Source organism: Micromesistius poutassou, assembly GCF_964030765.1.
Source record: "Micromesistius poutassou genome assembly, chromosome: 6".
Lineage (NCBI taxonomy): Eukaryota > Metazoa > Chordata > Actinopteri > Gadiformes > Gadidae > Micromesistius > Micromesistius poutassou.
Genome location: NC_140276.1, coordinates 959,519 through 975,989, shown reverse-complemented (window position 1 = coordinate 975,989; position 16,471 = coordinate 959,519). Strand labels below are relative to the sequence as shown.

The window sequence follows — 16,471 nt, the reverse complement described above, 5'->3', positions numbered from 1 at the left end:
CAGTTCACTTGAAACAATGATCCTGTTTGTGGCCGAACGTGTACCCGGGTCAAATAAACTGCATCCAGTCGAGGGATCAGAGTCTGGGAAACTAAATATCCCGTTTTAACCGAATGGCTTCGGAATGGATTTGAAAAGTGCTGCATTCAAGTTCAATTTACACTCGAATAAAATATGACCTGAGGAAAGCGTGTCAATAAAGAACCAACAACAGGGGGCCGTTTCACAACAGTTTTTAATACATTAATGTGAAATCAACAATATACACTGGTGTTAAAATGAATTCCGTAACCAGACAAGTAGCAATGTACATTTATAAGCAACTTCGCTGCAATCTTCTGTTTATACGTCCTCTGGACTTTAGGTCTCCCTGATGATCTTGGTGAGTTTGGCGATCTTGGTCTTGGTGGACATGTCCACATACCTATCCCCGATGCTGACGATCATGCCGCCCAGGATGGCGGAGTCCGTCTGCGAATCATCAGAAGGAAACGTATTGAGAAAACACAGAACATCCTCCACACCCTTCACCGGTTCACCGTTTGGGGTCCGAACCCTACCTTAGTCTCTAGCTTGATGGTTTCGCCCTTCTGGAGGAAGCCCTTGAGGGCCACTTGCAGGTCAGCGAGGCTGGCGGTGTCCAACGCCTGAAATATCCAATAAAGTCTAAATGTCATCCGAGTACAGTGGAATTTGAGTCGCAATCCAAACAGAGCATTCAAACATATATATATAAAAAATATAAACATATGCATTTATGTAAATTAAAGAGTTACTAGACAAATTAAGATGTTAATTGTATAAAAGGAATATACATCTAGACTGTGACCTTAAAACAATACAATAGAGGCCGATATGCTACACTTCTAGGAATTGCACATTTGATAGAATTGCACTTCAGTGGCCCAATATGCACGTAGTGCAGCTAGGAGAGAGATATAGATATATATATATATATATATATATATAAGTTAAACTGTAGACATCTCTGCTCCCAGAGGGTGGATAATGCATCACACCGTGTAACGAGCCGTGACCCATTGGCGTACCTGAGCGGTGGTGACTGAGCAGATGACCTCTCCACGGTGGGCTCCCATCATCATGTTGTAGGCCTTGATGACATCGGCAGTCAGGGGCAGGCGGCCGTTCTCAGACAAGACCTCTGCAAAGGAGAAGAGAGTATTGTAGTGGAAGTATCGCCACTGATTAGCATGACCAATATATTGAACGAAAATCCAGATGGAAAACAAACTTATAAGAACCATGTTTTTAGAGGTTGTGAACTTGTGTGCGAATTAAACTTATCGACCTAGCAGAGCCCAAGAAGAAGAAGTTTGTCAGATTGTAAAGGCAGAGCGAGAGAGAGGGTCTTTAATCTTCCTAACTTTAAAAGGAAATGCTGCTAGCCTCAAAATGTGGGTGAGAGGTAAGCTACACAGGGTCGCTAGGTGAGGGGGAGTGACCAAGAATTATAATTAAAAAACCATGAACAGCTCTTCCGCTAACTTTCAATTCTGTATCTTGGACACTTAGCCGATCATGGAGAATAGCAGATTGAAAAGTACAACAAAGTGTAACGCAATAATAGTGTCAAAGTGTTTGGAGTAACAGCTGAGGTGGTCTGTTTCTTGATTTGCTGACCCGGTTTAAGGAGGATTGGGGTCATTTAGCTTAAGCTTCCATTAATGCACTCACTGATGAGGTTGATGGTGAGAGGAGACATCTTAGCCTTGAGCAGGATGTCAGTGACAGCCTGCATCTTGATGCCGCGCTTCACGTGGGGGTTCATGACAATGCCGGAGACCTTGGGGTCCTTGATCATGGTCTGAGGACAGAAAAGGTCAAAGTTATTCTAACCATGTAGGGCAACGCATAGAAAACGTATAGACAGACAGTTGTATTGGTTTGGATCTTTAAAAATGGTGCAACATGTTTGCGAGTGTCACCGCCACAACTTACCGACAGTTTGCCCAGTTCCTGCTCCACTTGGTCCAACTGTTTCTTCTTGCTGGCCGCTGAGAACAGCGCGGTGGCATAGCGACCCTCGACTCCATACACGTCGATGGGAGCCTTGATGCGGGTGCGGGGGACGGAGAAGACAGAGGTCATGATGGATTTATTATTATCATCATGAATGATTGACTTCAGTGGATGACAGATCATGATGATCAATCGATCCGCTACGTTGGAGGTCCCTACGGTTAAGGTGACCAACTCACCTTCATCAGTTTCGAGACAGGCCTGATGACAGACGTGCTGAACTGGCGCGCCTGGGGACGTAAAGGGAACATTAAGACACAGAACGGGAGCGATCAGGATGCCTGGAGGTAGCTCGCTGGTTAGCAACAATGCTATCCCACCCACCCCAAGGTCTCGTGGTCATTGTGATAAACCACGGGTGCTGTGACCCCGTCCTGCACAGATGAACCACTTATTAATGTTTCAGTGGGTTCACATGGTAAATATGACGCGTTTGTTACCGTTAAATCATTTAAAAAGCATTGAATATCTTACCTGCTGTCCTAACATGAGTGCAGCCATTTTCTCCTACAGCTGTCGAGGGTATATCTTTCTGCGCATGTGCGACTATTGACTACTCAGCCAGTTCAGGGTTTGTGGGTAATGTAGTTTTTTAGTTTGTAGTTTTTTACCTTGACGTACATTCGTGCGGGAGGGGACTTTTCGCGAGTACAGTAATTGCTAATAAAATAAAATAAAAGCTAATTATCAAATCTATCATATTATTTTGAAGGTGAAACTGCTGCATTATATGAATTTAATTAATTTAATTATATAAATTTTCGGAGAGGGGAGCCGGAGCATCGCAGGGTGATGGAGAGGGCCCCTGCGGTGATGTCACTATCAACCATGGGAGAAACGGCAGGAACAGGTCGATGAATTTGAGTTCTTTTTTGTTTTTGTTTACTGGATGTCAGCTCACCACGGTGCACCACCGGAGGGACACTTAATCAAGAAGGAAATAATGTTTAACGTTATATAAATCGGGATCCGGGCTCGGTCAGGGACGCGGTCCGTCCAGCTGCGGTTGACGCATTCGTTTTTTGAGAGCAGATTCGGTGGCGGCGGATGATCAGATCCGAGCATCGTGCGTTTATATATATTTTTATATATATGTTTATATATAACCATCCCTATATTGTAATCCCGGGGCTTTCCTTTTAGAATTGAAGCCAGCCTTCTTGCTGGCTGATACTATATCCTGCCATGGACGACAAGTCTTTCACCAAGGAGTTGGACGGATGGATCGAACGGCTCAACGAGTGCAAACAGCTATCGGAGAACCAAGTCAAATTCCTTTGCGAAAAGGTGTGTTGTGTTATTCTATGGTTGACAGACATCGGCTGGGTTATTGGTCTATGTTAACACCCTGCCAGTCAGCCAGCCGTGGATGATGGCGTGCATGTTAATAAAAATGCATGGGTCATCTCAATGGATGTTTTTCACTTCGCGATTATCTGTGCCCTTTTGACGCACATCTTTTAGCCTAGTGTGGAAGAGGTGATGAAGGTGAACTCACTGCTTAGCTACGCCCACGTTTTATTTACGCCCTGCTGTGCCAAATTGCCTTCAGTCATGTTATTGCATTCCCCCAAATATATTATAAATCGCAGTTTAAGAGGGAAGGTGCAAGCTTCAGCCCTGTAGTTCATCCACATTCCTTTCTATTCCTCGAGTTTGGGTCTCCTCTCTCCTAATTAAAAAAAGCAAAGGGCAGTGCCATTACAAGCTCTAAACCCATTGGTCCCCTTGGTTCTTCCTCTAAGGCTAAGGAGATCCTGACCAAGGAGTCCAACGTCCAGGAGGTGAGATGTCCAGTCACAGTGTGTGGGGATGTTCACGGTCAGTTCCATGACTTGATGGAGCTCTTCAAGATCGGAGGCAAGTCTCCAGACACCAACTACCTCTTCATGGGGGACTATGTGGACCGTGGCTACTACTCCGTGGAAACTGTCTCGCTCCTGGTCTCTCTGAAGGTAAAGAAAGAACAACCCAAAAGGACCCCTTAGGATGTGTATCATAACGCCAGCCTCGTATTGACAAGATCTTGGTTTTAAAATACAGGAAATTGGACTTGAGTTATAGCAAATAACGTGATTCAATGATATAGGAAACGACGAGTCAGATCGGCGAATATACGTCAAAACCAGCGGGCTTCGCTGAGGGCGAAAGTGTGGCTTCACACAGCGGCAAATATAACAATATGAACAATGTTTTAACATTGTTAAAAGCTGCAGTCTCTAGATGGCACAAAGATGCAGAACTAATGCCCCTGTTTTGATATCTTAAAATCCATTCCATATGCATTGCAGGTAAGGTACCGGGAGCGAATCACCATCCTCCGAGGGAACCACGAGAGCCGGCAGATCACCCAGGTGTACGGCTTCTACGACGAGTGTCTGAGGAAGTACGGCAACGCCAACGTCTGGAAGTACTTCACAGACCTCTTTGATTATCTGCCCCTCACTGCGTTGGTCGATAACCAGGTGAAAGTAACCACCGTTTCCACCGTGACTAACGCTACATATTCTAGTCAGATTGAGGATCAAGCGCTAACCGTCTGACTGATGTGGTTCCGTGCAGATCTTCTGTCTCCATGGCGGCCTGTCTCCCTCCATAGACACACTGGACCACATCAGAGCGCTGGATCGCTTGCAGGAAGTTCCTCACGAAGTAGATGCCTCAGATATCAGATATCAAATGTCACACACATTGTTATGAATCCTATCGGTCAAAAGAAACACGTTTTGCAAACGTCTCCCTGTCAGTATATGTGAAACACACACTTGATTATCATCAATATGCTCGTTATGAGGTTGAGGTTGATTACTGCCCGTTTCTCCAGGGTCCGATGTGTGACCTGCTGTGGTCAGACCCGGACGACCGCGGCGGCTGGGGAATCTCCCCCAGAGGGGCCGGGTACACCTTCGGCCAGGACATATCGGAGACCTTCAACCACGCCAATGGCCTGACCCTGGTCTCCAGAGCCCACCAGCTGGTCATGGAGGTAGGTGCACCATGTTCCTGTGATGCTCTCCGACATCAAGGAGCCAAGTGGCCGCCGCAACGCCGCGTTGTGGGTCCAAACAAAGGAGCGTGTGCGTTGTGATGCGTTGCACTCTGATAGGAAGCCTCCTCTCTCTTAAAATAGGGTTATAATTGGTGCCACGACCGCAACGTTGTGACTATCTTCAGTGCACCAAACTACTGCTATCGATGTGGAAACCAAGCCGCGATTATGGAACTCGACGACACTCTGAAGTACTCCTTGTAAGTCATCAAGCTTTTCTTTTTATAGTTTTAATCAAGACATGTTTAATGACCATGCTATGCTGAACCGTAAGCTCAAAAAATCCTTAAAAGAGTTCTCCGATTTGTTTAAAAAAAACAAAAAAAAAACGGGAGGGAGAGAGAGATTTATTGTGAGAGTCGTCGTCCTGTTTTCAGTTTACAGTTTGACCCGGCGCCACGCAGAGGAGAGCCCCACGTCACGCGCCGAACCCCGGACTACTTCCTGTAGAGGCGCCGACGCGCCCGATACGTGTTGTAACAGCCAGTGGAAGTTAAGATAAGGACTGCCAACGATGTACTATGTAGAGGTTCGGAGAGATGATTATTCATTGCCCTAAAGACCGACATATTGTGTGCCATAATCACAAAAAATAGTGGAATATATCGCATCAGCTATAAACACTACCATCTTCTTAACTCTGCCCTCTCTGTGCATGTTTTTATTGCTAGAAAAAGTCGGTGAAACATGAATACTTAAAACACCTGCTGGTTTGTCAGGAAGTATGTATTTAACGCAGATCTATCTAATTCCAAGACTATTGCCTAAGTGTAATTACCCTTTGTGTTCGGATGTTGATGTGATCATGATGACGATGTGATGCCTAGTTAACACAAAACCGCATCTTTCATGAGGCATGGCCTCAAAGGTTACGCTAAAATTCATGTAAATCTTTATTGTTGTTTTCTAAACAAAGACGCACAATTGTTTATTTTGTGATGTGAGATGGTACAGTTACATGTCTGACATTTATTTATCTTTGCATTCTTTGGTTTGATTTTGATCACACTGATGCCAAACTCCCTTATGTCCTGATGTGAGCTGAATTGTGCTTCATGTGTTTACTGGCGTTAATATAAAGTTGATATGAGTTCATAGGCAATATCTGTACCAATGATATTCATGTCAAATAAAGTTGTTTTGCAGCCCTCACTATGATAAAGAATGCTTTGTCACAAACTGTAGTAAATGTATTTTTAATCTAAAAACATTTTTCGTACATCATAATCCTATATAAAAGCTACGCTAAGACACAGGGGTTTCAATGGGGAAACGTAACGCCTCAAACTTTTATTGTCAATCGAATAGTTTTCGTTATCAATCAAAATTGTCAATATATTTAGGAGGCAACGAATTTCATCCATTCACAATGCTCAAAGACACTTATGATGTATATTTTATCATCAAATATATTAGTAACAGGCTATATATATATTAGTAACAGGCTATATATGCGTTTGGTTAATTATCAATCAATTTGTATAATATTTATTTATATACATAAATCAATAAAAGTGCTGGATATTTATGTATCAATAAATAAACGTCCCAGCACTTCGCTATTGCCTAATCATTAGGTTATCCGGGCCCCTGGTAGCGGGCCATTCCTTCCGCTGGGGGACGCACCACTCACTGATGCTGTGCTGCTGCTGACGCCGCGCCACGTAAAGTAGCTCCGTTAAGGGGACTCCACTCCACAAGCTGCTGGAACCGGGGCAGGTACACTCACTCCGTAGTGCAGTAAGTCACACATTTCGTTCTTGTTCTTATTTAACATGTAAGAGTAGGAGTGCATTTCTGACATGGAGGTTTGTCCCAGCGGTGGTGCCTGAGAGCCCGCAGCCAGCTGCCTGCATGGTGTGGATGTGGCAGGGGGAGACTAGTTGAATTAGGTACGCACAGCTGGGCCAAATATGTCGTGTGTAGTGTGCATGTTTAAATTGGTGGCCGTTTTGTTCCTGCTGTGCGATTCGACCTCATTAAAATTGAATAATTTCAAAGAGATTCGGTTCGGAATCGACGGGTATGTCGGGTTTGATCGCCGCTATCCAATGCAGCTGATCTGGGGCCAAACGCTATAGTGTCTCCCTGGCTTTACGCACCGGGCGATTGACCTCTTCCACCAGATAACATGATAGTGCCTTGACAGGACGATATGGATATGAGTGAATCATTAGGCCTGCAGGTTAATGTACAGCCTGGGTTCTCATCTATGATAGGTTCAGTGGGACAGGGACGGAGGGGTTTTGTTAGTCGTGGGGGCCAAACCCGCCGTCGCGACCAAAGTTCAGCAAAGCACGATGCGCGTTATTAATGTTTTATTGAGGCTCCACCAGTGGGTCGTTAACGTCCCTTCATTAAACAGTGACACATGAATGCAATCAATGGCCCCAGAGTGATAAGACAGAGAAGGAAAAAGCCCCAGAGAAGGCTGATGCATTGTGGTGATGGAGGACCACCGGAAGACCCCCAAGGTCTCCCGAGGACCCGGTGGCTTCTGATTTAATTTAAATTGAAGACATCACGTCGCGGACCCTGCAGCCGCGGAGACCCAAATGCTCCGTTATAATGGTCAATTCAGCAGCCATCTTTGGTGCAATTTCCATGAGGATGTCTGCATGTGTACCTCTGCACGACTACGACATGGACCCCGTTGTCCTTAATGCGCCCCGTTGTCCTTTGCACACTGCTCCATCCAGTTGATTCTGGCTTGGCACGGACGGCAGCAGTGGTTCCAAACCAGATCGGACTGGGTACGCTGGTTACACGGCCCCGCTAACGTCCCTCTTTCCATTGGGAGACGAGCATGCATGCATACGTCGCTTTGCATGTCACTGCCGTGGCCCATGGGCTCGTCGTGCCATTCACCAAGTCGTATCTTGTCATAGACGAGGGAACACGTTATGCTTTTTTGAAGTTCAGTCGAAGTGAAGTAATCACCATCTAAGGCCAATTTATACCTCTGCGTCGAGGCGCCGTCGTAAAGAGGCTGCGTACGGCCGTCTTGTCTGCGTCGGCTGCGTAGTGTGGCCGCAGTCAAGCGCAGACGGTTCTGCGTCGGTGATTCTCAGCTGACTGTCACTCATTGGGCGAGATATGGGGACTCGGTTTTAATGAAAAGATGATCTGATGTAAAATGGAAATGGAAAACATATTAACACATTCGACTGGTCTATTTAAGATCAAGTTAAAGTGACTCCATCTACTAGAATCCATACTGCTTTGCTAGTAGTGCTTTGACTGGAAGAAACACAGACATTTTCGGTGGATTTTTTTTTGTAATACCAAGAATATTTTTCATATGCTATTATGTGATATTGTACTTATTCTGTAATGTTGAATTTGAGTTGAAATACTAATATTTTCTTGGCTTTTTATGATTTTATGAGAGTGCTTCTCTCATAGCAAATATGAAGTTACATAAGAGACTTGAACTCCTCAATTCAACATTGTGTAATGGCAATGACTTGATGCATTACTTAACACTTCTGGTAAATTATCCCCACGAGTAGTTGCTGTGTGTGCAATTAAAGAACTGGATTATACTGGTTGAATCTGCAAACCCAAAGAAACGGTTTGGTTACCATGTCTCACCAAATTGTGAAAGAAAGCGTGACCATTTTCGGTACCTCATATGAAAACCAATGCTATGTAGAATATTTGTTTTGTACGTTTAAACAAGAGACATTTGGATACAATATTGTACAACTGCGTGGACCTTGATCAACTGTCAAAACCCTCCGTGTTACAGTGACCTTTGATCTTACATAAGCGGCAAAGAAAAGTAACTTTGCTAAACGACTCTATTTATAGCATACGTCGTTCCCCACACAGGATGCATTCGAGACAGGCAACTCCACTTATTAGACCAAAGTATTTGCTGTTATTCACAATCATCGCGGTGTAATTCATCCACAAATTAGCTCCTTCCTCTGCTCCTTCCAACTCCACATGATATGCTGGTAGGCCTCCAAAAGGGCTCTTTCAGTGGCAGCTAATCTAACAATGAATAAGTGGTGCTCACTGGTGCTCACTAGCTCCATTCTGGATCGTACCCTGGCCAATCAAGCCGGTTATGGTTAGGTTTAGGGGTTAAGGTAGGGTTATGGTTAGGTTTAGGGGTTAAGATAGGGTTATGGTTAGGTTTAGGGGTTAAGATAGGGTTATGGTTAGGTTTAGGGGTTAAGATAGGGTTATGGTTAGGTTTAGGGGTTAAGATAGGGTTATGGTTAGGTTTAGGGGTTATGGTAGGGTTAAGGTTAGGTTTACGAGTTAAGATAGGGTTATGGTTAGGTTTAGGGGTTAAGGTAGGGTTATGGTTAGGTTTAGGGGTTATGGTAGGGTTATGGTTAGGTTTAGGGGTTAAGATAGGGTTATGGTTAGGTTTAGGGGTTAAGGTAGGGTTATGGTTAGGTTTAGGGGTTAAGGTAGGGTTATGGTTAGGTTTAGGGGTTAAGGTAGGGTTATGGTTAGGTTTAGGGGTTAAGATAGGGTTATAGTTAGGTTTAGGGGTTGAGGTAGTGTTATGTTTAGGGGTTATGGTTAGATTTAGAGGTTAAGGTTAGGTTTAGGGGTAAAGGTAATGAGTAAAGGTTAGGGAAATAGTTTGGGGTTAGGTTTAGGGGTTAGGGTTAGTGACACTCACGCGTGCAGATTTTTATGTACATTTTTTTATTTTTGATGTCATGCCTGAGGCTTGACGCGCCAGGGGCTTCTCCGGGGCTGCAGCTAGATGCTACTCAAACTTGCGCTACAAAGTTGTACAAGGAGGGAGTCGGGGAGGGACTGGGACCTGAGACCTAGAGGTGCCGCTAAGAAAAAGACAAACTCTTACTGGGATTCTTCTCTTCTTCCTCTGGAACCAGATAACCATGGCGGTCGAGTTATCTACCTCGATAAACATCAAGGAGCCCCGATGGGACCAGAGTACCTTCGAAGGCCGGGCCAAGCACTTCTTCACCGTCACAGACCCCAGGAACATCCTGCTGTCCGACGCGCAGCTGGAGAGCGCGCACAAGATCATCACCGACTACAGGTACGGCCGTCAGCCCGCCCTCCCCGGCCGCTTCCCGATGTGTTGGTACAAAGCACGCGGCCACCGTAGCTGTGACGGTGTGTGTGTGTGTGCATACTTTAAAACGCTTCTTTGCTTCTTTGTTTGTCTCTCAAAGAAAAGGAGTCGTCTCCCCGGGATTGAGCGAGGACGAGCTATGGCGCGCCAAATACATCTTTGACTCTGCGTTCCACCCCGACACCGGGGAGAAGATGATTCTGATTGGCCGCATGTCAGCCCAGGTCCCCATGAACATGACCATCACTGGATGCATGATGACATTCTACAAGTAGGAGCTCTTCGTTTTTTCTGATGAATGTTGGAGGCTGGATGAGTAAAAAAAAACACCACAATGTTGTTGTTTAAAGCGGCCCTTTCTTGCCGTCAGGTGTGTGAGTGATTAGCCTTTACACTCCATTTCTAATTTGTCCCTGAGATACGTCACAACAAGTGAGAGTGTCCACAAGCCTACCAGTTGGTACAGTCCACTGATCAGCCCGGTGACCTGTCCGTCCTCAATCTGGATGGACACTCCCACCTGTGATGTCACTATTGCCACAGGGCAGGGTGGGTTTTGCCCCTATCTGACCTGTTGGTCAAGTGATATTCAAACAAACACCACCATGTTTCATGGCGAGGTGCGCTGTGATGGTAAGATACTCCTACTGCGGTGGGTACCGGATACTTAGACAGTAGGGGTGTGCATCTCTCCAATAAAAGACGATTCGATGCGTATCTCGATACATGGGGTACGATACGATTCAGGAACGATTAATTTTTAAAATGGAACGATTCGATTCAGTTCGATTCAGAAGATTCGCATCTTTTAAATCAAAATCGATTTTCCGATTCAAACCGGTTTTTGTTACACCCCTGTTAGACAGTACATCTCTGGGGTACTGACCGCAGCGTCTTCTCCTTCCAGGACTACGCCAGCAGTGGTGATGTGGCAGTGGATCAATCAGTCCTTCAATGCAATAGTCAACTACACCAACAGGAGCGGGGACGCCCCCCTCACAGTCAGGTAAGAGACGGACACTTTTGGCACTGACATTTCTGACACTGACACTAAGTAGTGTGACCTGACATTAACTCCCCACCCCCCTCCCCCCCCCCCCACCCCTGTTAAAATGAAGTGTCGTATTGTGGATGCATCCCGTGTGACTGACAACTTTCTTTGCAGTCAGCTTGGCACGGCCTATGTGTCTGCCACCACTGGGGCCGTAGCCACGGCTCTGGGACTTAATGCACTAACAAAGGTCTGTTCATATAACTCTTTTATTCATTGGTTTTATTCATTCCCTTCACTTGCTCGTACGCGTTAACACGCACGGTCACAGTGGCCTTATTAACCGCCCTATTTTGTAATAACCCAACGGTATGACCGGCAGGTAAGGCTTTATGGTGAGTTATGCAAATAGTTATCTGTGTGCAGTGGATCTGTTTTGTTATTGCATTGTTATGCATTCGTCTAAACATTATAATATATATATATATATATATTGTATTGTCATATTTTGCAATTTGAATTTGATTTCAATATATGTTACGTGATTGCATGTTCTAGGTAATGAGAATGTCTGTCCTCTCTCTCTCTCTCTCTCTCTCTCTCTCTCTCTCTCTCTCTCTCTCTCTCTCTCTCTCTCTCTCTCTCTCTCTCTCTCTCTCTCTCTCTCTCTCTCTCTCTCTCTCTCTCTCTCTCTCTCTCTCTCTCTCTCTCTCTCTCTCTCTCTCTCTCTCGCTCTCTCTCTCTCTCTCTCTCCCCTCCTCTCTCTCCCCTCTGACCTGTCTCCCTGCTGCAGCACGTCTCTCCACTCTTCGGCCGGTTCGTGCCGTTTGCTGCGGTCGCCGCCGCTAACTGCATCAACATCCCCCTGATGAGACAAAGGTGAGGGGGGCACAGACCCGTACTGCTTCTTTAAAGATCCACATACAGTCACCACGACCCCCAGCCCTCTCTGAAAGATCCTACGACCAGTAGGAATATATATATATATTTATATATATAAATATATATTTTTATAGTTTCTCTTCCGACAAATGTTCTTATTGTGAGTCACTTGAAGGCCCCGAACGTAAATGTTATCCTACCCGGACAGAATCTAAGGTCACCAGGATAAGAAACGATAACGTTAATCTCTCTTCTCTCGGAAAAAACCAACTCGCAGGGAATTGAAACACGGCATTCCCATAACGGACGAGAACGACAACCGGCTGGGGGAGTCCACGCAGGCGGCCCAGCAGGCCATCTCCCAGGTGGTGGTCTCCAGGATCCTCATGGCCTCTCCCGGGATGGGTAGGAACACGCCCGACCTCCGACCCCGACCCCCCCCCGACCCCCCCCCCCCGACCCTCTGATCTCAGGCACTCCCTTCAGCCGTTCATAACGTGGAAACACACACATGCTCCTGATGCGGCTGATGCGGTCACGTGGTCTTGTATGTTGTCTGTTGCACGGTACGTTTGTTCATGGATTTCATGTCGTTTCTCTTTCAGCTATCCCTCCGTTCCTAATGAATCACTTGGAAAAGAAGGCGTTTTTGAGGGTAAGAGCTGTCTTTGAAGCGTAGGATCTTTGAAAGACACGCGGGCCCCTACCCTTGTTCACTGTAGTCTGCTGCAGGGAAAGAAAACAAACAATGAACATACAGTACCTACACCTCAAAACTAAATTGGCACAACCTCAAAAGATATTCCCGTGTGCCATCCAGCTCGCACCACTTGGCGTCGACACATGAGGTGAACGAGCGGAGCTTCGGGCCACAAGGTCAATCCTCTGATGCAGTTCCCTCCCATGCCTTTGTGTTCCTCACTGTGTTTTTCTGCATGGTCTTTTCAGAAGTTCCCATGGATGAGTGCACCCATTCAAGTGGGCCTGGTGGGATTCTGGTGAGTGGTCAGAGATGGTCCGCTGATAAGCCACCATTTGCAATTCTTTAGAAACGCCACTCTGACTGCGTGACACGTCACGTCAAGAGTCAAGTCACACGATGGTCTTTCGAATGAGCGTGAGGGGGGGGGGGGGGGGGGGGGGATTTCTCTTTGACCATGTAGCCAAGAATGGCTCCAGACCTGAGACCCCAGGGATGTTGCATCTATGTTTTGTTTACCATTTACATCCATAATCTAGCTGGCTGGGGGTTCTGTGTTTAAGTGCCAAACGTCAGTTCGCTCATGCAAAGCCTTCAGAGTATGCTACATTTACATTCAGTGCAGGTTTTTGTTGGAAGCAGAGATCTCACTCTGGTGTTTTTCTTACAGCCTGGTGTTCGCCACTCCACTCTGCTGTGCGCTCTTTCCACAAAAGAGGTGAGTGAACGTCGTCGAGCTGACGTCAGTCTGTCAGGAGGACTTCCATTTGGACGTCAACCGCTCCATGACTTGCGCCGCGCTCACACTGTACATCGTCGACGGGTGACGGAGGGCGTGTCAGACGTATGGGGGACGCGATCTGATGGGCAGACGGATCCGTCGCTGCCTGAAAAGGCAACGGAGCCGACGGAACAGATTGACCCACAATGCATTTTGAGAGTGCCCCATGCAAAGTCAATAAGATCTGTCGATGGTCGTGTACAGCGTGAACGCGGTTGTAACACAGCCTATTTGCATATTTATAACCTTAAATGTGCCATCTCGCAACCCTCCAACCTGTCCTCTCCTCCTCCGACCTGTCCTCTCCTCTCTCCTCCTCCTCCTCCAACCTGTCCTCTCCTCTCTCCTCCTCCTCCTCCAACCTGTCCTCTCCTCTCTCCTCCTCCTCCAACCTGTCCTCTCCTCTCTCCTCCTCCTCCTCCTCCTCCTCCTCCTCCGACCTGTCCTCTCTCCTCTCTCCTCCTCCTCCTCCTCCTCCTCCGACCTGTCCTCTCTCCTCCTCCTCCTCCTCCTCCTCCTCCTCCTCTCTCCTCCTCCTCCTCCGACCTGTCCTCTCCTCTCTCCTCCTCCAACCTGTCCTCTCTCCTCCCCCAGCTCCATGTCGGTGAGTCGGTTGGAGCCGGAGCTGCAGGAGAAGATCCGGGCGAGTCACCCGGGGGTGGAGAGAGTGTTCTTCAACAAGGGGCTATAGAGGGGCGGCCCCCTTCTGCCCCCCCCCAACCCCACCAAGAAGCACTGCCGTCACAAGGCAGCAGTCCTATCTGAGCACAGTCCTCCTCACCCTACTGCTCGCTCATCCATTCATCCTCCTTCAGCGTGCCAAAATTATGTTTGCTACTCTTCATCTTCGCTCTTCAGATCAAGCCACCCCTCCTCCTCCTCCTCCTCCTCCTCCTCCTCCTCCTCCTCCTTCTCCTCCCTCCTCCCCAGGATTGGCCTACTCTAGTCATTTTTAGAAGATTCTTTTTTTAAATCCTGCTCTGTAGTTGGGTGATTGTGTCAAATTACATTGGGGAACATTTGTGTCATGCCGGACCTCATGAAAATTATGTTTTTTAACGGCGGCTGTAGTGGAAAGTGGTTATCGTGGTGATGATTATTATTATTATTTTTGTATTCTACACGGTACAGTTTCAGTCTGTGACTTGTTCAGGTGTCGGTGCCAAATCATTGTTATACTTCTCTTAAAATAGTGCTACGTTGTTCCGTTGGTCCCGAGGGACTCGAACCTTCGTTGCGTTGAGATCTTCATCCCATTCCATGCATCTGCCAGAACTCAACACTCCCGATTTACCTCTTAACACACACACAACCTCCTCATGTTAGTGCTACTTCAAAAACATTAATTAAGAGTAAATCGCCAAATGTGCGATACTAGTGTTGAGGCTTTCGGATTACTGAGGACAGGAAATAAAAGAAATCTATATTCTGGGATCCTCCCTACATAATATGAGGCTATGCTGGTGACTTAGACCAACAGGGTGCTATCTGACATCTATAATTAATGCCAAACATGCATGATCAAATCACAGCGGGCGTCAGTGCACCTGACCACAAGCTCCTACGAGTCCATGCCAGTCTTCAGACAGTCTAGCTGCATCACTTCTCTAATGACCTTGACCATGTTTTCATTTTCACACGTGAACATGTGTCGCAATGCTCATGCATTTTTTTTTTATCGGTATTTCTGTACGTTGACAAAAGCATTTGGTAACTTTTACCTCTCCCCTTTAAGCCCGTCGGTGTCATGAGTCTCATGACCGTTGCCGTTGTACACCTGTGTGACGTTTAAAGAGTGAGATTTGAGATTTGACAGCGACAGGAGAACCCCTGCGCGCTGCTGCGCCACTGATAAGCACACGACGAGCTCACGGTTCACTTAAAGCACAGGGGACAACAGAAGGCCCCCACATACCAAACGATGCAACGTAATGGAAGTATGTGGACATTCTCAAACTTGCAACCAATAATCTAAAGTCTCTTAAGACACGCATGACGAGATGGGGTCCTGTGTTTCCCAGAGTAGGAGAGTGTAGCCCAGTGTGTGACGGTTTTGCTTCGTTTGGTGTATGAAGGTGACCTTCGTGTTTTCTGTCCACCTACTTGTGAAACACAAAACCAAGCCAATATAGTATATGATATCCATTTTAAGGAAGCCAGGTGAAACATTATGACAAACCGTATTTTCAAAGAATAGTAATAACAGATACACACAGTATTAATGTGCAGGGATACAATTTAACTTGGCTGGGACAATTGTGTTTTAATGATCTAAAAGTACTTAATTTGCTTGCAACATTCTGTGTATTTGTGGTGTTTTAATGTATAATTAAGAATGATCTATTTGCATATATCGGTGTATTCGATTATTTCAAATGTTCATTTCAGAGAATCTACTAAATTTGGGTTTATTCTCTAGAGTAGATGGTATATCAAATGCTTGTTGTTCCAGTGTCTTTGGTGAATGAATGTAGCATTCTCAAAATGTTGTTAAAAACGCCAGTGTTTCATTACTACGGCCTACTGGATTGTACATCGCTCAAAGCACAATGTTGGAAGAGATCTAAAATGCTGTAAATCTGAACTTCATAATGAGAATCACAAATCTGAACACTCATGGCTCTGACGTAGTAGGACTGCCCTTTATCATTGAGCACATTGGAGCAGATTATCAGTGATAACAAGGCTACATTTGCTGTTTTTGATAGCCAAGTCTGGTAGGCTTTCTGAGTGCTCCCAACCCCACATTGTAACCTTATTTAACCCCCTCAATCACCATCCCTTAACAATGTAGCTACCTAGAATCCTCTGTCACTTCAGCCAGATTGATAGTGAACATTTTTTTATTTTGTTTGATGAGATGGTGTGTTCGTATTTGTTATGCACTACATCCAGATGGTTTTAGAGTTAGGCTGAATGGATTCAATAAAAGTGGTGAAATATGAGTCCGTTAGCAG

General features: G+C 46.0%; 3 protein-coding genes across 4 annotated transcripts; 2 read left to right on the top strand and 1 right to left on the bottom strand.

The window, feature by feature from the left end:
• Nucleotides 1-217: 217 nt before the first annotated feature.
• On the bottom strand, nt 218-2,610 carry atp5po (ATP synthase peripheral stalk subunit OSCP). Its single transcript, XM_084469696.1, has 7 exons — nt 2,515-2,610; nt 2,220-2,270; nt 1,960-2,070; nt 1,696-1,825; nt 1,050-1,162; nt 561-647; nt 218-471 (listed from the first exon to the last, which is right to left on the bottom strand). Exons 1-7 carry the CDS (start codon nt 2,539-2,541, stop codon nt 361-363), a joined length of 630 nt encoding a protein of 209 aa, XP_084325822.1. The 5' UTR covers nt 2,542-2,610; the 3' UTR covers nt 218-360.
• Nucleotides 2,279-5,951, top strand: LOC311345332 (serine/threonine-protein phosphatase 2A catalytic subunit alpha isoform). Of its 2 annotated transcripts, XM_084469692.1 has the most exons (8): nt 2,279-2,458; nt 3,184-3,327; nt 3,786-3,995; nt 4,332-4,505; nt 4,603-4,692; nt 4,865-5,026; nt 5,171-5,289; nt 5,467-5,951. In XM_084469692.1, the coding sequence occupies exons 2-8, from the start codon at nt 3,226-3,228 to the stop codon at nt 5,537-5,539; spliced, it is 930 nt and encodes a 309-aa protein (XP_084325818.1). In that variant the 5' UTR covers nt 2,279-2,458; nt 3,184-3,225; the 3' UTR covers nt 5,540-5,951. The 2 variants fall into 2 exon arrangements, with proteins under 2 accessions (XP_084325818.1, XP_084325819.1); XM_084469693.1 differs by lacking the exon at nt 2,279-2,458 and having other exon boundaries at nt 2,838-3,327.
• Nucleotides 5,952-6,711: 760 nt separating this feature from the next.
• On the top strand, nt 6,712-16,459 carry sfxn1 (sideroflexin 1). Its single transcript, XM_084469690.1, has 11 exons — nt 6,712-6,829; nt 9,955-10,124; nt 10,261-10,431; nt 11,068-11,166; nt 11,326-11,401; nt 11,945-12,030; nt 12,311-12,438; nt 12,639-12,688; nt 12,982-13,031; nt 13,404-13,451; nt 14,109-16,459. The coding sequence occupies exons 2-11, from the start codon at nt 9,961-9,963 to the stop codon at nt 14,203-14,205; spliced, it is 969 nt and encodes a 322-aa protein (XP_084325816.1). The 5' UTR covers nt 6,712-6,829; nt 9,955-9,960; the 3' UTR covers nt 14,206-16,459.
• Nucleotides 16,460-16,471: the final 12 nt, after the last annotated feature.